This window comes from Larus michahellis, chromosome 24, assembly GCF_964199755.1.
Source record: "Larus michahellis chromosome 24, bLarMic1.1, whole genome shotgun sequence".
NCBI classification, from domain to species: domain Eukaryota; kingdom Metazoa; phylum Chordata; class Aves; order Charadriiformes; family Laridae; genus Larus; species Larus michahellis.
In genome coordinates this window covers 4,079,250-4,100,037 of record NC_133919.1, presented here as the reverse complement: position 1 = coordinate 4,100,037, position 20,788 = coordinate 4,079,250, and the positions used below count along the sequence as shown (strand labels likewise).

The 20,788-nt window shown below is 74.3% G+C and overlaps 2 protein-coding genes across 3 annotated transcripts; both read right to left on the bottom strand.

Moving 5' to 3' along the window:
- Positions 1–783: 783 nt before the first annotated feature.
- Positions 784–13,596, bottom strand: ZBTB7B (zinc finger and BTB domain containing 7B). Of its 2 annotated transcripts, XM_074566420.1 has the most exons (3): positions 13,399–13,596; positions 2,474–3,477; positions 784–1,872 (listed from the first exon to the last, which is right to left on the bottom strand). In XM_074566420.1, the coding sequence occupies exons 2-3, from the start codon at positions 3,466–3,468 to the stop codon at positions 1,452–1,454; spliced, it is 1,416 nt and encodes a 471-aa protein (XP_074422521.1). In that variant the 5' UTR covers positions 3,469–3,477; positions 13,399–13,596; the 3' UTR covers positions 784–1,451. The 2 variants fall into 2 exon arrangements, with proteins under 2 accessions (XP_074422521.1, XP_074422520.1); XM_074566419.1 differs by lacking the exon at positions 13,399–13,596 and having other exon boundaries at positions 2,474–3,835.
- Positions 13,597–15,701: 2,105 nt separating this feature from the next.
- On the bottom strand, positions 15,702–20,098 carry LOC141734482 (mothers against decapentaplegic homolog 6-like). The gene is made up of 4 exons (XM_074566321.1): positions 19,679–20,098; positions 18,877–19,278; positions 18,594–18,707; positions 15,702–17,899 (listed from the first exon to the last, which is right to left on the bottom strand). Exons 2-4 carry the CDS (start codon positions 19,256–19,258, stop codon positions 17,364–17,366), a joined length of 1,032 nt encoding a protein of 343 aa, XP_074422422.1. The 5' UTR covers positions 19,259–19,278; positions 19,679–20,098; the 3' UTR covers positions 15,702–17,363.
- Between the last annotated feature and the right edge of the window lie 690 nt (positions 20,099–20,788).

Here is a 20,788-nt window from a genome sequence, read left to right as displayed (position 1 = left end):
CCCCGTCCCCACACTGCCCCCAACACCATGGTGGCCCCATCTCCAGCCCCACGGTGCCCCCAGCCCCGCTGTGCTCCCCCCCCCGGCCCCGGCGGTGCTGCGGGGAGGGGGCGCGGGGCAGAGAGCCGGCCGTGAGCGCGGGGGGGTCTCCCTGCTTCTCCGTTTATTACCAAGCAGCCTTCGTTTAAAAAAAAAAAAACAAAACACAAACAGACAGACAGACAGACAGACAGAGGCGACCCGGCGGGGCGGCGGTGGTGCTGTGGGTGGGGTGGGTGTTGGGGGGGGGTGGGGGGGGTGGGGGGGTGGGAAGAAGCCGCCCGCCGATTATTCGTTTGGTTCCTGACACCAGAGAGGTTCAAGTAGCCGAAAATTTTTCAAGTTCACCGTAAGGCACTTTAAAGCCACGACGGGAGCCGAGCCCCTCGTCCCCATCACCCCCCCCTCCCCCCCCCCCAAAACCACCACCACCACCACCCTCCCCCCTCCCCCCCCCCCCCCCCCCCCGGCACCCCATGGCAAGGGACAGACGCGCGGGGGGGCCGGGCAGCGCTGGCGGGCAGCAGCGGAGAGGCCGGGGGGGGGGCGGGGGGGTGTGGGCCGGGGAGGGGGGGTTGGGGGGGGAATATATTACATCATTTTTAAATATAGATAAACTCTTATTTTTAGGCAAATAGTGCCAGTCCCCTGCTCCCCCGGGGGGGGGTGGGGTGGGGTGTGGGGGTTGCGCCCTGGGGGGGGGGGGGGGGGGGGCATGTGCAAAGGGCAGAGGGGTGACCGCTGGGGCCCGGCCACCCCGGGGAGGGGTGGGAGGGAGCGGGGGGGGGGGGTCCCACAGGGCCGGGGTTTTTGGGAGTTGGGGGAGGGGGGGGGGGCCGGGGCTGCTCCCCCCCCCCCGGGTGGGCTCACCCGAATAGTGCAACCAAGAGAAAGCAGCCGGGAGTGCAGGGGCGAGGGGGGGCTCGCCGGGGGGGGGGCTGCTCGGGATGGGGAGGTGGGGGGGGGAGGGGGGTGTCAAGCTATTTACAGCGCGGGGCGGTGGCCCGCCCCGCCCCCCCCCCCCCCCCGCCAACCGTTTGGCGAGGGGGGGGGGACACGGACCGGGCCCTGTCCCGCTGGGGGGGGAATCCACGGAGGGGGGTTTTGGGGGGACACCCCGGTCTCGCTTCCCCCCATCCCCCCCCATCCTCACCGGGGCTCCGCCGCCCGGGCACGGCGTGGGGGGGGGTTGGGGGGTGGGACACGACCCGGACACGGTGAGGGTGGGGGGCCCGGGCACGGTGGAGGGGGGGGACGGCGGGGACCCCCCCCCCCCACCCCATTGTGCAAATCGGCCAGGGGGGAGTTTCCCCCTTTGCATAACTGGGAACGAACCGTGACGGGAAAAACGGGAACAGAAACCCCGGGTGGGCACGGCTCGGCTCGGCACGGCACCCGCCATGGCGGCGGCTCTACGCCGTCTCTACCGGCACAGCACCGTCCGGCTGTGGCCCTTCCTCGCCCTCCGCCTCCTCTTCCTCCTCCTCGGGCCGTCCCGGAGCCCAATAACGGGCGATGGAGAGGCGCAACCCCTCCAAGCGCCCGTTGGAGAGGTCGAGGCCGGGGGGTCCGGCGGGCGGCGGGGGCGGCTCGTCGCGGCGGCGGCGGCGGGTCCGCACCTCCAGGCAGTTCTGGCCCTTGAGGTGCCGCTGGAGGTGGTCGTCCTTGGCGAAGGCCTTGTGGCAGCGGTAGCACTCGTAGGGCCGGGCGCCCGTGTGCAGGTGCATGTGGTTCTTCAGGTCGTAGCTGTGCAGGAAGCGGGCGCTGCAGTGCTGGCAGGAGTAGGGCCGCTCGCCCGTGTGCTTGCGCATGTGGATCTTCAGCTTGTCGTTCCTGGGAGGGGGGGACACACACACACACGGACAGGCAAGAGGTTGGCACGGGGCAGCCGGCATCCCCGGGGATGCAGCTGCTTGGCCGTGGCCGTAGCGGGTAGGGGGACGGTGCCGTTGCGTGGCAGGGACACGCCGCAGGGCACGGGGGATGCGGCGGGACAAGGGACGGCGTCCCGGCTGCCTGGCTGGGGCACGCGGGGACCGCTGCGGCACCGGCGGCGGTGGGAAATGGGTCCCTGCGTTGCACCACAGCAGGGACGCTGGCAGGTGCCCGCGCGGCGGGGGACGCTGCCGGGTACCCTGGGCGGCAGGCAGGGAAGGTCGGGCCGGCAGCACGCAGGGTGCGCAGAAGAGCCCGGGGACCTGGAGTGCAGCATGGCGGGGATGCGGCCAGGCACCGGCAGGGCTGGCGGGGGATGCGGTGTGGGGGGATGCGGTGCAGGCAATGCTGCCGGCTACCCAGCGGAACCGGGAGGTCGGTCCGGCAGCACTCACGACGTGAAGCCGAACCCACCGACCCGCACCGCCGCGCTGTGCCAGGTGCCAGCAGGGGAGGCGCCACGGGGGATGCCGTCGGGTACCCGTCCGGCAGCACTCACCGTGTGAAGCGGACCCCGCAGACCTGGCAGGCGAAGGGCTTCTCGCCCGTGTGCGTGCGCATGTGGCGGGGCAGCTTGCCGGCGCCGTGGATGACCTTGTGGCAGACGGGGCACTCCTGGGGCATCTGCGAGCGGCGCTTGCGTACCAGCTTGTCGGGCGTATCCAGCCCGGGCGCCAGCGACTCGTGGTGCAGCGAGCTCAGGTACGCCATCAGGTCGGGGTCGATGGCGTCCTCGTCGGAGCCGCCCTCCTCAGGGGACAGGGAGGGCTGGTAGGGGAAGGGGAAGGGGTGCGGGGGCAGCTCCTCCTCCTCGGGCAGCTCGAAGCTCTCGTAGGGCAGGGGCAGCCCCTCGGGCAGGGGCGGCGAGGGCGGCCCGGGGGGCGGCGGGGGGCTGCCGCAGCCCTCGGCCTCGGCGGGCGGCTCCTCAGTGTGGTTGTTGAGCCGGGCGCCGCGGGCTTGCAGGAACTTGCGGGTCTTCTTGCTGCGGCGGGCGGCGGGGCGGGGGGGCGGCGGAGCGGGCACCTCGCCCTCGGGGAGGGCAGCGAAAGCCTCCAGGTAACGGCGGGCGCGTTCGCAGTCGCCGTCATCGGGGCCGGGCGCCTCTATCCCGCTGCCCTGCAGGATCTCCACGCAGGCGGCGATCACGCAGGGGATCTCCAGCAGCCGGGCGGCCCGCAGCACCTCGCCCATGTTGGCGCTGCTGATGGTGAGCGTGGCCGTGTAGGCGAATTCCAGCAAGGCGCCCAACGCCTCCGGCCCCACGAAGTCCAGCTCGCAGACCTCCTGCCCCGGCCCCGGCCCGGCGAAAAGCTTCTTGAAGTAGCGGCTGGAGGCGGCCAGGACGGCGCGGTGGGTGCGGTACTCCAGCCCCTGCGTCTTGATGGTGACGTCGCAGAGCAGCCCGAGCTGCCGCTGCTCGTTCAGGCAGCTCAGCAGCTCGCTGCTGTGCTCGGGGAAGGGGATGCCGATGAGGTCGTCCTCCGGGCTGGCCATCGTCCTCACCTGCGGGAAGGAGGGGATGCTCGCCCACCGGCACGGGAACCAGCCCAAAGACGGCGCTGGGCCGAGACGCCGCGGCTGAAGCGCCAGCTCTGCCACGAAGCCGGGGCGCGAGGAAACCTCCATTGCGTGGGGCTTGGTGGCGGCGGCGCCGGGGTTTTGGTGGGACACCAAACCGGGGCAGGCTGGGGGCTGCCCTCACCCCCACTCAGCCCCTGCCGGGGTTGGCGGGCGGCAGGGCCCCCCCCGCCGCAGCCCCCCGCGCTTCCTCCGCCGCCAGCACCCAGCCGCCTGCGCCGCCCCCCGCGCCACCACAGCAAAGGGGGAAATCTCGGCGCGGCGCCTTTGAACGGCGTTGAGGCGCGGCGCTTCCTGCCCCAGCCCACCCACCCCCCGGCACGGCCGGGTGCTGCCACCGGCTCCCGGCACCCTCGTCCTGGGAACGCGGGCCTCACCGGCGGCGGCGGGCACAGGTGGGCGGGCGAGTGCTGGGAAGAGGGCCCCGAGGGCCGGGGGCCGCCCCACGGAGCCCAGCCGGGGCTGGGAACGGGGGCCACGCTTCCTGCCACCGCAGATTAGGATCTGCACCCGCGCCGCCGGTTCCTGCCCCCGCTCCCAGTGGGGGCCCGGCCCCCTCCCTCCCTCTTTGCCCCAGCCCGGGGCTGCTCCTCGCCCAGCCAAGCCCTGCCTGCGCGAGCCGGGCCTTTCCCACGCTGCGGCTGGCAGGGCTTGGCCTCAGCCATAAACCCGGCTCTGGCACCCGGTGTCCTCGCCGTGCTGCGCTGGGGACCCGCGCGTCCCCACGGAGCCGGCGCAGGCGGGCGATGGAGGCTGTGGGAAGACGGGCAGAGGGAGCGTGCTGCCCTCCCGACCCACAGGCAGGGTGCGGGCAGCAGCGGCAGCTCCGGTGCTGCAACCTGGTCTGCGACCCCCTGCCCCGCCATGGGTAACGCCATCCCGGCTGTCTGGTGACGCTGGGTGACACCGGGGTGGGATGTCTGTCCGGTGGCTGCACCCTGGGGAAGGCAGAAGCGGGCACGCCGCACTGCCATGTCCAGGCTCTCGGTGCTGCCAGAGCCGTGCCGTGCCATGCTCGAGCCAAGCCAAGCCATGGCGGATGGTGGCACGTGGCACTGGACATCCCTGAGTCGCACCAGGCCGCACCGAGCTGCGCCAGGCCCATCCACACCGAACCCCACCGCGCTGTGCCAAGCCACGCTGTGCCGTCGGCGGGCGCGGGGGACGTGCCCCCTCTTGCCCGTGGAGGGGCGGCGCGGCCGGCGGCCCCCGGCGCAGGGGCCCATCCCCGCGCCGGCCGCTCCCTGCGCTTGGGCGGCCGCCAGCTGGGGCTGCCTCGGCAGGCGGCTGGGAACGGCCCCGGAGCAACCGGCTGCGGAGCCGCCCCAGCCGCTGCCGAGCAGGCCCGACCGGCATGGCAGGCGGCAGCCGCCCCTGAAACTGGGAGCCGGGCAGTGCCGACCGCCCGGGATGCTGGCGCCAAGCGCCCATGGCCGCCCCCCCTCCTCCTTCCCTTGCCAGGAGCCCGTCCCGCCGCCGGCCGGGGTCCCCGCTGCCCGCCGGGGCGGGGGCGAGCGGATTAGGGGCGATTAAGCCATCAGGGCCCCGGGAGCCAACAGGCAGCGACAGCCCCCGGTGGGATTAGGCGGGATTAGCAGTGGGGGCAGGATTAGGGGAGGCGAGCGCCCCACACCGCGGCTCGGGCGGCCTCGGCGGGGGGACAAAGGGGACGCGGTGGCCGCTGAGGGACCCCCAGGGCTGTGGCAGGCGGTGGTCCTGGCATGGGGTGGCAGCCAGATCCTCCATCGCTGTCTCTCTTGACCAAACCCTGATGGCAGCAGGATGGACCCCCCCTGTCCCTGCGGCACCCCAGGCCCATGGGACACCCGGGCACGGGGTACAACGCAGGGCTGGGGCCAGCAGCCGCCGGCATGTGCCCATGGTGGGGCTCCTGCGCCAGGGCTGCCGGGGCCTGGTGCAGCAGCCGAGGTCCCGGCGGGTGACAGGGCGCTCTGAGGCATGGCCACCAGCCTCGCCATGTCGCGGTGCAGGCGGGAGCAGCCCCGGTGCTCAGGGTGCCACGGTGCTCCCCGGCGCGGGCCCGGCTCAGCCTGGCGAGGGAGCCGGGACCCCCGCGAGCGGCCGCGGGGCCGGATGCCTGCGGACGAAGGCGCGGGGCTGGGGCAGGGCGGGGGCGAGGTGGCAGCAGGAGGGGGATTTTCCATCCACCAAACCGCCCGTTTACGGCTTCTTCCCCGACACCCCCCGCCCCCCCCCACCCCCCCCGCGCATCCTCCCCGCTGGAGCGAAGTCACATGCTGAGCGGGTGCTGCCATCGAGATCGCAGCGGCGATAAGGAAATGGGGGGGGGACGAGGTGTGAGGGTGCCGGAGCCACCCCCGGACCCCCAACGTTCCCTGGAGACGATGGGGCGGGGGGCACGGCCGAGGAGGGGGCTGGCAACGATGCCCGCACCCCTGCCACGCCAGAGCTTTCTCAGTTACGTCAATGCCTGCGGCCGGGCCCGTTTCGGCTGCGGCAGCTGCACGGGGCCGAGGAAAGGGGGGGTCGCTCCCCACACTGAGCTGGCTGCCATGCCGGGGCGGGCGGCAGCGGGAACAATGCCTGCCCGGGTCACCCTGACATCCCACCGCCGGCCCACGCCGCCTGGTGCAACTGCGGTCGGCCCCCATTTACCTGCCAGCCCCCGTTACCTGCCAGCCCCCCTCCGCCCCTGGGGGTCCGCAGGCAGCGGGGCGGGGGTCCGGCCCTGCCAGCACCCACCCTGCGCAGGCAGCGGCTGTGTCCCCTGCTGCCGAGCCGGGATGGCACCCAGCGCACGGGCACAATGCCAGCCCGTGCCAGGCACTGGCCCCAGCTCGGGGATGGTGGGAGATGTGGGGTGGGAGGGGGTGCCTGGGGGGTCCCCCCCACCTGCTCCCCTGTGGGAAGGAGGGGCAGGGGCCTCGGGGAGCGCGGTCCCCATCCCCGGGCTGCTGCCGGGTGCCGCTGCTTTCGGTCACAAGAGTCGCAAACGCTGTCGAGGGACTTCACAGCCGCACCGGGGAGAATGAGTCACCCAGGAAGGGGAGCGCGGCACCAGCCACCAACCCGGCCCCCAGCCCCTCGCCCCGCAGGGGCCCCTCGCCCTTTGGAAGCTGGGAAGGGGACGCAGGCGTCCGGGCCGTGCATCCCCCCACCCACCCATCACCCTGCCCGAAGACCGTGGGGAGCAGCAGCAGCCCCGGCCCCCGCGGTGCGAGGGGGTGGCACGGCTGCGGGGCAGGGGGCTGTGCGGCCCCTCTGCCCACCCGGCGGGGAAGGCGGTGGGCCAGGGTCCGGCCAGGCTGGTGGCCCTGAAGTGGGCACGTGCCAGAGGCGTGCCGGGGGTCCCGGTGCTGGAGGGGAGGCAGGCGGGGGGGAAGCGGTCCCGCTCTTTGAAAGAAGAAGAAGAAGAAAACAGCGAGCGGAGCCGAAAGGAAATGGTTTGAAGTGAGAAGAGGATAAACAGACCCCCCGCCCCACGGTGCCGGGGAGCGAGCCCCATGGCACCACCCCGGCCCCCCGCTGCCGTCCGGCTCCCCGTGCCCGCAGTGCCCGTCCGAGCGCTCCCAGGCACCTCCGGCGCCTCGCGGGCACGGCCGTGCGCTGGTGGCCAAGGCACGGCGGCCATCAGCGCCGGGGAAAGGGCTCCGAGTGCCGCGGCCCAGGTCCGCCTGCGCACCCAGCCGGCGCTGCCCGGCGCAGCTCCCGGGGCCCGGTGCCAGCCTGGCACGGTAGCTGGGCTGGAGGCTGGGCGCAGGCAGCCCTGCCGTGGCAGAGCTGTGGTGGCAGGACCTGCGGCATCACCGGCGCCAACCCCGGCACCTGCAGCCAGGACAAGCAGCTGCCGGCCCAGCCGAACCCCCGCGCCAGCCCCCTGCCCACCGTCCCCATGTTGGCATCACGGCACCCTCCCGCTGCCAAAACCTTCCCCCCCGCCCGGCCAGGCAGAGGCGTGTCCGGCATCGACGCCGCAAGGTGCGGGCCTCGCTCTGCCAGGCCGCGGTGACCCGGACCTTGCCACCCGTCCCTTCCCGTCCCGTCCCGTCCCGTCCCATCCCACCGGCAGCGAGGGCGGCGCAGGGCTCGGGCGACGCCAGCATCCCGGCAGCCTCCCGGCCGGTGCCAAAGCAGCCGTGCCCGGCCCTCCCCGCACCCACCCCGGTACCACGCCGGGTCCCCGCCGCCCCGGCACCTTCTCCGCCATGCTGGCAGCTGGCGGCGGGGTGGGCGCGCGGCTCACCTGGCGCACGTCCCGGCGTGGCTCGGTGTTGCGCCGCGGCCGGGTCGGCGGCCCGCGAGCGGCAGGGAGGGGAAGGCAGGGTGCTGTGTGAACTTGGCCCCGCTCCCCGCTGCACTTGAGCTCAGGATCCCACCTCAAAAGGAGTCGACGCCCACACCCCGGGTCACGCACCTCCCAGCCCCGCTTCCCAGAACACACACGGCATTAACCCTTCGCGGCCGGCGCCGTGCCGCGGGGCGCCAACCCGGAACCGGGCAAGGGGCATCCCCTGGCCCCCTCCCGCCGGAGGAAATTCCCAGCGCCGGCAGGACGGCCGCCCCGTGCCGCGGGCATCCCCTCCTCGCCGCCGGCATCGCCTCCCCCGGCCCCCAGCGTCGAGGCGTCGGACGAGCCCTCGCCCTCTCGCCGCCCCGGGGCAGGGCGATGGGTGCTGGGTGCTCGCCGCTGGCCGCGGCCGGCCCCGGCCGAGCCGGGAGGGCGCCTGCGCTCGGTGGGAGCGGGGCTGCCACCGCAGGGCTGGGCTCGGTGCGGCGTGCCGTGGCCTGCCTGGCCAGCCCCGGAGCCGCCCCCCAACCCTGCTGATGCACGTCCCGCTCTGCCCCCAAAGCGGGTCCTCGAGGTCTCACAGGGGATGCGGTGACCAGAGGAGGGGGCTCAGGGACGGCACCTGTGTCTCACCCGGTCCCCTTGGGCAGGGCCACCGGTGGGGCACGGCACGGCCCCCCCCCCCCCCGCCGCCCACCCCCCCTAACTTTCCCCCCGCAGCCCCCCTGGGGCCGGCTGCAGGTTCACGCAATCCCCCCCCATAATTACACCCTCTGCGTCCCCAGCTAAACAGCAATTAGCAGCCAGGGGAGCGCTCCCCACACCCCACCGCCGGCACCCAGCACCCGCCCCGGCCGCCCACACCAGCCCGGCCGGGGCCGTGCCAGGGCGCTACGGTGGGGCTGCCCCCCATTCGGGGGGCAGCCCCACCGTAGCGCCCTGGCACGGCCCTGGCCAGGCTCTGGGCAACCATGCCGGTGCTGCCAGCGGCACGAGGCCGGGCAGAAAGGGGAAGAGCCCTGTGCCAGCGGGGCCACGTAGCCGGGCAGGGAGGGGGCCTCCGTCCCCAGCAACGTCGGCGGAAAGAGCCGGGTTGTGCAAGAGCCCGACCACACCGGCGGGCAGCGGGGACGACGGGCAGAGGGGCAGCGGGCGCCTCGGCGACTCGCCCACGGGCGCCATGGCATGGCACGTCTCTCCTATCACCGGAGACCGCGCGCCACCACGGGTCAGCCCGATGGCCGGAGCGCGGCTGGGAGGCGGCGGTGGTGGTGCCAGCAACCTTGGCCACCACCACGCTGCGGGCTGGCCGGCCACCCCGGTGGGGGGAGGACATCCCCAGGCCAGCGTCCCCAGGGGGGAGGGAGGGACATGGCACCTGCCTGCCAACCCTCTGCCTGCCCTTTGCTCCCCATAAAGGAGGGGAATGGCGCCAGCCCCCCCTGGCCCAGGTGTGCCAGGTGCTAAGGGCGGGAGATAAGGTGGGCGAGGCGGGCAGGGAGGGGCACGGCATGGGCACGCAGCCCTGACTCAGGGTTCCCGCTGGTGGCCAGGCCCCGCTGGGGTGAGTCACCACGTCCCCCCCACCCTGGGGGGGGGTGGGGGGGTGTTGCAACCGCCCACGCGCCGGCCACAAACTGCTGCTGGCCCCGGCTGGGGGGCACCCAGGGTGCCCACCTCGGGGTGGGGGGGGACCAGGCGGTGGAGGCGCTGGCCTTGGGGGAGGCAGGGCTGACCTTCCTCCATCCTCCTCCACGCTCCGCCCTTGCCTTGGCCAGTGGCACCCTGACCAGCGTCACCAGTGATGGGACACGGCCCCATCCTGCCAGCGATGGGCTCCGGCAGCATCCCAGCTCCCGCGTGGCACCAGCCCCTCTCTGGATGGCAGGACGGGCACCTTGGCCATGGGCATCCCCATCTCCCGCACCACGGGGGACCCCAACCTGCCAGGACGGGGGATCCCACAGCCACCTGCTCGCCCGTGGGTGGCCAGCACGGATGCGTCCAAAGGTGCGTGGCCTCTGTTGGTCACCCCCGGGCTGCCCGCCGCGAGCGTCGCCATCCCCAGCGTTGCGGAGAGGCCACGCGAGGCCGGAGAGGGGCTGTCCCCGGCTGCTCCCTGCCAGGGCGGCCCCGGGAGCGGGGCCACGCACAGCCGGGAGCAGACAGAGAGAAGGGGGCTAGGAAGGAAGGAACGAAGGAAAGAAGGAAGGAAAGAAGGAAGGAAAGAAGGAAGGAAAGAAGGAAGGAAGGGGGCTGCCGAAATGGAGCTTGAGGAGGGGGGGAACAGGAAGGAAACGGTCAACAGCAAACCCCACGTTTGATCACCCCAGCGTGGAGTGAAAGCCACTGGCGGGTCCCCCATCAGCCGGGGGGACAGGGCTGCAGTCGAGGCAGGTGGCACTCGGCAGGGGTCCGAGGCCGGCTGGTGCCCAGGACACCCCTGCCAGTGCCAAGAGGGGCACAGCGGAGCCGGGCATCCCGCTACCCCCGGCTTGCATGGCCCAGCCTGGCCAGGACCCCACTGGGACGGACCAAGACTCGGCTGCCCACATGCACCCCGACAGCCTGGTCCGGGGCACGGGGGGGCCAGTGGCAGCAGGACGAGGCCCTGCCAGCCCTCGACAAGGCAGGCTTGCCCGCGGCTGGTCCCGCTTGCCGGCCCCAGGGTGAGCCGGCTCCGGTGCTGCTCGCCCTGCGGCCCACAGTCACGGGAGCCCCTTGGAGGGCAGCCAGACCCCCGGGTCCTGCCGCGCCGCACGGCCCCGGGGGCCCCCCAGGCTGGTGGCATCTTCTCCCCGCCGTGGGGTCCCTGTCCTCACTGCACCCCGGGATGGACCGAGCACCGCCAGCCGGAGCTGGCACAGGACAGGCCTCCGCACTCCATCCCGGCACCGGGGCGGTGCTGGTCCTGGTGCGGTCACCCGGCAAGGACAGTGCCAGCCCACGGCCCCCCCTCCACACCCCCCGAAATAGCCCGGCTTCCGCCCCCACGGCAGCTGCCTGCTGCCAGCTCCCCGCTGCCCACGGCTGATCCCGGGGGAGGAAGGAGGGGGCAGGCGGCTCTAATCCCCCCCGGAGCCCACGTAGCGCTGCCAGCGGGGCCGTGCCCGCCGCGGCCTCCCCGACCCACACGGCGCCGCGAGCGAGACCCCGGCCAGCCCCGCGCCGTGGGGAGGGCGACGGCCCCGGCCCCCGCAGCAGAGCGGAGCCGGGGGCAGCCGGCCGTGGAGCCCTGCTGTGGCACGCGGGGCCGTCCCCGAGCCGTCCCCAGCCCCGAGCCCCACCGGGATGTCCCCGCTGCGCCGGCTCCTCGGCACAGCCCCAGCGGGACGGGAATCCCCTTTGCCCTCCCCTCCTCGGCCCCGCAGCGGGCCAGGAGTGGAGCATCCTCCTGCCCATCCCCACCGCAGCCCCCAGGGACCCCCCGTGTCCCCAGGGCTACCCGCGGGAGGGGAACCGAAGCGAAATTACCGGGGTGCTGTCATGCCCACCGCGTGCCAGCCAGCCCGGCCGCGCTCGCCGGCACCCAGGGCAGGCAGCGTCTGGCACCCACCCTGCCCAGGACCCAGCGCCCGGGGGCAGGACCCCGTACTCACCGCCCCCTCCAGCCACTGCCCATGGGGCCCGGGGACACGGCGGGGACAGCCGGGGCAGAGCGGAGCACGCAGCGCAGCCGAGGCTGCCGGGAGAGGCCAGCGCTCGCCTGACCTACTTCTCCTTCCGCATCACCTGCTTTCATTTTCCCTCGCCACGGCTCGGTCCCCCCGCCCGCCCACGGCCCCGCCAAGTCACGCCACCGGCTCCGCAGGCACGGGACACCGGGGCCCTGCAGCTCCTGCCACACCGGCGCGCACACCAACCCGCCACCCATCCCCAGACACGGAGCGTGGCCAGGCACCAGGCGCGCTGAAGGTCACCGGCCACGGCACCGGCATCGGACACGGCCGCCTCCCCCGCTGCTTGCACGGCCACCCAAGCGTCACCTCCCTGGCACGAAGCGAGTTTGACGGGTCTCAGCCCAGCCCCTCGCCAGGTCCTTCGGCCGCCCCGGGGCTCACTGGGGTGTGGACACGCAGCTCCCGGGGCATGTCGGGGACGCCAGCGCTGCCGCGGGGAGCCGGGCGGGCGCCAACCCCCCAGACGGGGCGGCCTCCCCCGCCGGCACCCCGCCGGCTCCCGCGGTGGGGTTACCATGGAAAGGCGGCGGCGGCGGCGCAGGGGGAGCGCGGGCTCCCGGGGGCTCCCGCCAGCAGCCCGCGCGCTGCCAGGAGAGATTTCTCCGTGGTTTCATCATCCGCCACCCGCCCCGAAGGAGAAGTTCCTGCTCCACGCGCGGGGCAGCGGCCACCCCTCGAGGGTCGGGCTGCGGGGGCCGCGCTGGCCCCGCACCCCCACTGCGCCCACTGCCCGCCCCTGTCGCGCTCAGGCCCGTCGCGCTCGTGCCACGTGTGCACCGAGGGTGCATGGCACCAGCTGGCAGAGCCGCGCTGCCACGGCCTCGGGCTCAGCACCGTGGCGTTGCCAGCGAGGGGGGGGGCCAGCCAGCCTGCGCCCCGGCAGGTGGTCTCAGAGCGTCCCCAGGACCCAATGCCGACGTCCCCCCCAACCTCCTGTCACTTCCCCAGGCTCGGGGGCTTCACCCGCTCTGCACCCCCGTCCCCAGCGAGGGCACCCCCAGCCCCAACCAGCCCCCAGCCCAGCTCCGCTGCCCCACACCCTCCCCTGCCCCACAGCTTCCCCTTCTCCACGCATCCCCTTCAAGTTCCTGAGCCCAGCTCCTCCCTCGGCGCCCGGCACCGGCATCACCGGCCGCGGCCTCGAGTCACCGGCAGCGGCCGTGTGCCTCTGCCAGCGCCGGTGAGACCCCAGCCCCACCAACCTGGCCGCGGCGGGGGAAACCGAGGCACACCGAGACTCACCCCACGCCAAACCCGCCACCGCGTCCCCCCTCGCCCGGCGAAAGCGGCCTCGGGTCAAGCGCGGCCACGGCGCAAGACGGCAGCTCTCTTCTCTGGCGCGGGCCGTGGCGGGAGGGTAAATACCGCACCCCGCCCCGGGCAAACAGCCGGCTGGGGGCAGCCAGCCAGGGGGGGGGGACAGGTACAGCAGGGCTGGGTGCGCGCGGGGCAGAGTCCACCGGTGTTCGGCGGGTGCCACCGAGCCACCGGGCCCAGTGGGCAACCCCTTGTCAACGGCAAGCAGCCGCCCGCCGCCAGCGGGCCAGGCCCGGCTGGTCACCGGCGTGGGCGCAGCATGCCGGGACACGGGGGACACCCACCCTCCGCTCCCACCTCTACCGGCACCTTGTCACCGGTGGGGGGGGGGGGGGGGGGGCGCAGCCTCGGGAAGCGGCGGGGACCTGCCGGTGGCACCGGTTTCCCGCAGCTCCCCTGCGGAGGGGACCGGGAACAACCCACGGGTGGTGGCCCCCCCACCCTACCGGCGGCGGGCGGGCACGGTCGGGGCGCGGAGCACCGCCCGCTCCCGGCGCACGGTTTCCGTGCGCCGGGAGCGGGCGGTGCTCCGCGCCCCGACCGTGCCCGCCGGTAGCATCCCGGATCCCCGCGACTCACCGCAACCGGGTTGCAAAAGCCTCCGCCGTACCGGTCCCGCTCCCGGTCGGTCCCTCCCCGTCGGTGGGGTCCGTCCGTTCCCACCCGCCGCCGCTCACCTGCGAGCCCCGCCCGAGCTCCGGGGCCGGTCCCGGGGCCTCGGCCCCGCCTCCGCCTTCACCTGCCGCCCCCCCCCGCCCCATCCATCCACCGACACCCCCCCCCGCTGCACCCCCCCCCCCCCCCGCCCTCCACCGCCGCCACCGGCGCTCCAGGAAGCGCCCGCCCCCGCCTCGCTCATTGGGCAGCGCGCCGGCGGTCCGGCCTCCCATTGGTGGGGGGGGCCCGCCCATCAACCCCGCCCCACCCCCCCCCCCCAGGGAGGGCGGGGGCCATGAGGGGGCCCCCCCGGGACCGGGGGGTGCGGTGGGAGGAGGGGGGGGGGGTAAAGAGCTGAGTCAGAGGCGCGGGACGGCGGAGATTAACGGGGCCGCCGTGGGACCGACCCCGGGGATGGCGGGGTGGGGAGGGGGGGGAGTCCGGTACGGCCCCGCCGGCGCCTTGCCCGGTGCCAGGCGCCGAGCGCGCCCCGCCCGCTGCGGCCGCCGAGCCCCGGGGCCGGGCCGCCCCGCTCCGCTCCGCCCCGCGGGCACGGGGCGGGGGAATCGGGCACGGGAGAGCTGGGCACGGCGGGGGGGGGTGTGGGGGGGGTGGGGGATGGAGAACCGGGCGCCGAGAACCGGGCACCGGGCGGGGATAGAGTATCGGGCATGGGGGGGTGTGTGGGGGGTGTGGAGAAGCGGGCACGGGGAGCAAGTCACCGGGGGGTGGGAGGATGGAGAACCAGGAACGGAGAAACGGGCACCGGGGTGGTGTGGAGAACCGGGCACCGAGAACCGGGCACCGGGGGGAAATAGAGAAAAGGCGCCGGAGGCGGATGGAACACCCGGTACGGGGGCTATGGAGAACGGGGCACCGGGGGGGGGGGGGGGCGGGATGGAGTACAGGGCACGGAGAACCGGGCACCGGCGGGGTGGTGAATGCAGAACTAGGCACGGGGACCGGGACACGGAGGGGGGAATGAAGAACCGGCCACCGGGGGGGGGGTGTGTGGGGTGTGGGTAAGTAGAACCGGGCCCGGGGAACGGGCTACGGAGAGGATGGAGGACCGGGAACCGGAGAAGGACGGAGAGCCGGGGGAGCGCGGCGCGGCGGGGCGGGGCAGGCCCCCCCCACTCCCCGTTCCCGGCGGCGCTGGGGCAGGGCGCGGCGGCAGCGGCCCCCCCCGGGAGCGGCCCCCCCCGCAGGTGGCGGGGCGGGGACCCCGCGCAACCTGTTTGGCCGCCGCCGGCCCCCGGGAGGCAGCGGCGGCGGCGGCGGCGGCGGGGCCCGGCCCGGCCCCGGGCTCACCTCGCCTCACCCCGGCCTCCCCCGGCCCCCCCCCTCCCTCCGGCTGCTCCTGACTCAGAGCCCGGCCGCTGCCCGGCGCTGGCGGAAAGTGTGAGGAGCCGCCGCCGCCGCCGCCGCCGCCGCCGGTGGCTGCCAAGGCAAACACCGCCCCGCGCAGACGTTATGTCAGCCGGGGGGGCACCGCTCCAGCGCCGGCCCCCCCCCCCCCCCCAACACACACACACACACTCCCCGCACGCCGGGCCCCGGTACCGGGCACCTGCCGCCGCGCCGGGCCTCGGATTCTGCTTCCCTCCCACCGTCCGTCCCTCCGTCCACCTGCCCCGCGCCCCCCCGGCCACACCTCCATCACCCCCCCGCGCACCGGCCGGCCGGTCACCTGCACCACCCCCTCCCCGGGCCGGCCGCCCCCCGCCCATCCCCGGCACCGACCCACCGGGCTCGGGGCTCCCGCGGGGGCGGCGGCAGCGGCGGGGGGGAGGGGGGGGAAACCCGCAAAAAATCCCCTCCGCGCCGCTGACACCCGCTCCCGGCCCCGCCGCCCACCGGCCCGAAACCGGCACCCACGGCCCCCGCCGAGCCCCCCCCCCCCCCCCCCGGCACCGCCGCTCTCCGTGGCCGCTGCGCTTTATCGGCGCCGGAGCCCCCGGTGCCCGCGGCGGCGCTCCCGGTGCCGCCCGGCCGCTCCCCCCCGGGGCGGCCCCGACGGCGCGGACCCCACTCACCTCCTGCCCGCGGGGACGCGGCGGGACCGGGGCCGGGACCGGGGCCGGGCGGGGCGGGCGGGGGCCGCGGAGCCCAGGCCCGTCTCAGCCGGGCCGGCGGCGTGGCAGGAAGGACCGGGCGGTCATCGCGGCCCGGCGGCGGCCGCCTGCAGAGGGCACTGCCGGTCCCCGGAGCCGAGCCCCGCGGGCCACGAGCCCCCCCCCGCCGGCTACTTCCCGCGGGCCCGGTACCGACACTCGTGGGGACACGGAGAGGGGGGGTTGGTGCCGGCGGCACCGTTTATTGGGGTTACAAATACCAGACGCAGCCCGGGCACCCCCAAGGCTGCGCTCGCCCGGGGGGACCCCCCCGCGCTGCCCCAGCGGCTGGAGGGGCCCGGGGGTTCCCCGGCCCCGGGACCCGCCGCGGGAGACCCTGCACCGGCCCCGGCCCCGGCCCCCGACCCCGGGCTCAGCTCCCGCTGGGCACCTCTGCCCCGGCTGTGCCGGCCCGGGCCAGCACCCGCTCGGAGGGGCTTGCCTGCCCCACACCCATCCAGCTGTGCGCACCTGCTCCAGAACCTGCCCCACACCCATCCAGCTGTGCGCACCTGCCCCACACTGCAGCTGTGCTCGCCTACCCTAGAACCTGCCCCACACTCATCCAGCTGTGCGCACCTGCCCCACACCCATCCAGCTGTGCGCACCTGCCCCACGCTCATCCAGCTGTGCTCGCCTGCCCTAGAACCTGCCCCACACCCATCCAGCTGTGCTCACCTGCCCCACGCTCATCCAGCTGTGCTCACCTGCCCCACACTGCAGCTGTGCTCGCCTGCCCTAGAACCTGCCCCACACTCATCCAGCTGTGCGCACCCGCCCCACACTTGTCCAGCTGTGCTCACCTGCTCCAGAACCTGCCCCATGCCCATCCAGCTGTGCACACCTGCCCCACACCCATCCAGCTGTGCGCACCTCCCCCACACTGCAGCTGTGCTCGCCTGCCCTAGAACCTGCCCCACACTCATCCAGCTGTGCGCACCCGCCCCACACTTGTCCAGCTGTGCTCACCTGCTCCAGAACCTGCCCCATGCCCATCCAGCTGTGCACACCTGCCCCACACCCATCCAGCTGTGCTCACCTGCCCCACACTCCAGCTGTGTTCGCCCGCCCCACACCCATCCAGCTGTGCTCACCTGCCCCACACTCCAGCTGTGTTCGCCCACCCCACACCCATCCAGCTGTGCGCACCTGCTCCAGAACCTGCCCCACAGTCATCCAGCTGTGCTCACCCGCCCCACACCCCCCACTGCACCAGCTCACTCCAGTTCCCCCCACGCCTGCCATGACCCCCAGACCCACACCCCTCCTTCGCCGTGCTGGGGGTCTGCCCCACCTCCCTAGGGCTGCTCTGTGACCCCCGACCTGCCCAGCTCCTGCACACCCTGCCCTGACTGCCCCCCCCCTCCGGCCTGGCCCTGGCCACTCACAGCGCGGGGGGGCGGCAGCTGCATCGCGCTTTTCTTTTTTTACAAAAATAAGATAAATTAAAATAAATTTAACCGTTAAAATAAAAAATAATAAAAAAAAAAAAAAAAAAAGAAAGAGATTAAATAGTGCCCTGTCTCAGCGAGAGGCTGGTGGCCGGGAGGGGGGTGGGTGCCCCCAGGGTGCTGGGACAGATGTGGGGGGCACTGGGCCCCCAGGGGGCTTGGGCAGAGGGTCCCAGTGCGTGTCCCCTGGGCCAGGACGGCCCCGCTGCAGCGCAGCCCTGGAGGGCTGGGGGGGGGCAGCAGAGGAGGGTTCCCCAGCTCGTGCCTGCCTCGCACTCGCCTCGGGGGGCTCCCTGGCACCCCCCCGGCCACCCCCAGCCCCTCAGCGCGGCCGGTTCAGCAGGACCTCCAGCCAGCACGGGCAGGAGGTGATGAACTGCCGGGAGTAGCAGGGGCCCCAGCCCTTGGCGAAGCTGATGCGGACGCTGTGGGGGTCGCAGGGGCCCTCGCCGGGGAGCCGCCAGCCTCCCACCCCCCCCGCCCGCTCGTAGTCGAACACCTTCGCCGAGTAGCCCGGCAGCACCTTGAGGACGGTGAGCCCGCGGGCGCCGGGGGGGCCCAGGGTGGGCGAGCTGACGAAGATGGGGTGCTCGCTGCGGTTGTACGCCCACACGCCGCCCGGCTCCTGGCTCAGCACCAGCCCCCGCCCGATCTTGCCGCGCGCCCGCCGGACGGCGCGGCTACGGTGGGCAGCGGGCAACTGGCCCAGGCAGAACCCGCTGCCCCGCGGCAGCTCGCCGAAGACGTTCACCGACACCTCGTGCACGGCGTAGAGGCGGCCCACGCGCGTCCGGTGCTCCCAGTAAGCCAGTTTGCACCAGCAGCCGTCCTTAATGGTGCTCCGCGAGATGCTGGTGTCTGGCGGGGGAGAGCAGAGCCGTCACCGCCGGCGCAGAGCGGTCGAGGGGAGAGGGGACGGGGAGGGGTTGGGGGCACAGGGGGTTCCGCGTCCCCCGGTTCACGCAGGGGGTGGTGGAGCGGACGGACGGACAGACGGCCGCGGCGCCCCGCCGATGTCCCAGCGCGGGCTCCACTACGGGGCGTGAGTCACTGGAGCGGCTGCAAGCCGGCACGTAGGGCTGGCCCGTCCCTGTCCCCCGTCCCTGGGGACGGCGGCGAGGGGGGTCCCCGGGCGAGGGGAAGGTGGAGCCCCGGCGGGCAGTGGCCCGGTGGCCAGCAGCCAGGCCGGAGCCGGCGCTGTGTGCGTCAAGGCACATTGTGCGTGTCCCTGTGGGCAGCACTTCCTCCGGCGGGGAGCCCGGCGCCGCCAAAAATAACAGGAGCCGCGGTTGGGGCGGGCCCCGGGCTGGGCCCCCCCGCAGGAACCCCCTCACCCCGCGCCAGAGCCTTTCCTCCTGCCCAGGGTGGGGGGGCTGCCGGCTCCGCTCACTGATTATTTTTTTGGGGGGGCGGGGGGGGGGGTTGGGATCACAGCGCTGCGCTCCGAGGAGCAGCAGGGTGGGGGGCAGAGCTGCTTGGGGGGTGCAGGACTGGGGGGGCCAGCGCTACCTTAAACCACCACCACCCCCCCCGGCCTGTGGGACCTTCTTACCGCGCCAGTCCCCGCCATTGTAGCTGAACTCCAGGAGCTGGGTGCCGGGGTGCTGGGGCTCGTCCGGCCAGGAGGGACCGCAGGACGCCTTCGAGTAGGGGGGTGGGGGGGTCTCTGGGGGAGGACAGAAGGGGGTGAGGGGCTGGGATGTGTGTCCTGCCCCCCCCAGAGCCCCCCAGAGCCCTGCAGAGCCCTGAGCTGGCCCCAGGGACCAGATATCGGAGGGTGGGGGGGTGAGGTGGGGGGGGGGTGGGGGGGCTCCGGTGGAGCCGGGGGCACTCACCGGGCGCAGCCAGGCGGCCGAAGTGGTGGGGGTTGCAGCAGAGCGCGGCGGCGTCCCCGCAGCCCCCCCGGCCCCCGGCGCAGTAGCAGAGGTGCTTGAGCTCGTGGGGCTGGCGCAGGTCGGGCCAGCGGTAGAGGCGGCAGAGCAGGACCTGGGGGGGCAGCGCCTGCTTGGCCCCCCGCGGCGCCCAGACGCAGCCGGACTCCCAGGCGCCCCGGCTCTCCACCGCCTGCACCAGCAGCTCCAGTTCCTCGTCCTTCAGCTTCTTGAAGAGGGCGTGCGCCGCCGGTTTGAGGGCGCCGGGGCCCTCCTCGGGGCCGGCCGTCGCGCAGCGTTGCCGCCACAGCCGCCTCACCAGCCCGGCGCGGCGGGAGCGGAACATGGGGCGGCGGTGGGGACAGCCTGTGGGACGGGGACAGGTGTCACCCCCCGCCGCTGCAGGGGACCCCGGTGGGGACGCGGTGAGTCCTCCCACACTGCTGTTCCCTTCCCCACCGCGGCCCCGGCAAGGCCACCCTGCCCGGGTTTGCTGCTGCCCGTGGCCACCAGTCCCCGGCGTCGCTGCCTGTCCCCACAGACGCGCGAGGACGCAGCGCTGCTCCCAGGGGGACGGGCGTCCCCAAGGTCGTGCGGGGACCTGACCCCAAAACCAACTCCCCGTGGAGGGGAAGCTGCCCGTGCCCAGACGGCGAGGGCAGGGGGCTGCGCACCCCCCGCCCGCAGCACCCACCCCACCCCTGTCACCCCCCGGTGTGGGGCTGGGCGAGGGGTCCCCGGGGAAGGGGGGGGGGGTCTCACTCACAGCAGGCAGCGGAGCTGGGTGCGAGGAGCCGGGGCTGCGCTCTCGGGGCGGCCGGCACCGCTCTGCCCGCCGCGCGCCGCCGCCAGGACCTTTTCCTGTGCCGGGACGGACTCTCCCCTCCCCCGGACCTCCCCGTTTGGGGAATTCATTGATTCGCCCCGTCCCGGCCGGCCCTGGGGCCGAGCCGCTGCGGGGTCAGGACGCGGCAACAGCGGGGCAGGCAGCAGACGCGTGGGCTCCGGTGGGCAGCGATGCCCAGTGCCACGCTCCCGGTGATGCCAGAGCCCACCCGGCTCCGTGGGCAGCCGGGCAGAGCCAGCAGCCCGTTCGGCACCGCAGACGGTGCCAGTGCACGGCCGCAGGGCAGGGTCCGGCCGCAGGAGCCGACTTGGGCGAGGGGGAGCCATGGGGTGCAGTCTCCTGGCAGCCCCCCATCCCTGCCTGCGAGCATGCAGGGGGTGCAGGGACCACCTGAGCCCCTCCTGGCACCCCAGGCAGGGGTCCTCACCGCCCCCCAGCCCTCCCTGCGGCCAGGGCCCCCCCGCAGGCGCTGGGCGAGGGTGGGAGCAGGCTCCACAACAAAGCGGCTAATGTAAACGGGACCCTTATCCCACGCCGGGCCGCGCTTCCTGCTCCCAACTTCCCGCCGAGATAAGGGAGGCCGCGCTGGCGCCAGGCGCTGCCACCGCAGCCGGGACACGCGGAGCTTCCCCTGCGCTGGGGACAGGGCTGCGGGCAGCCCCCGCGCCGGGGACAGGCACCGGCGCCACCGGGGCACGGCGGGGCTCAGCCCGCTGGGGGACCCGCAGCCGTCCCCACGGCAGGGTCCCGGTGCCCCGCACGTCCCACCGGCCGTGACCTTTGCCGCAGGTCCAGCCAGGCTGGGCCCTTTGGGGACATTTTGCTCTGGCTGCTTCCCGCCGGCTCTTGGCAGCGCCGGTGCCGGCCAGGCGCGCGGGGCCGGGGCAGGAAACAGCCTGGAGCGGGGACAAGCGGAGATGCTTTTTAAACAAGGGTCTGAGTCACGGGCAGGGATAAACCCGGCGGAGGGGCTGGCACAGCCACGGCCCCGCAGCCCCCAGGGGCCTGGGGACCCTCGGCCCCAGGCAG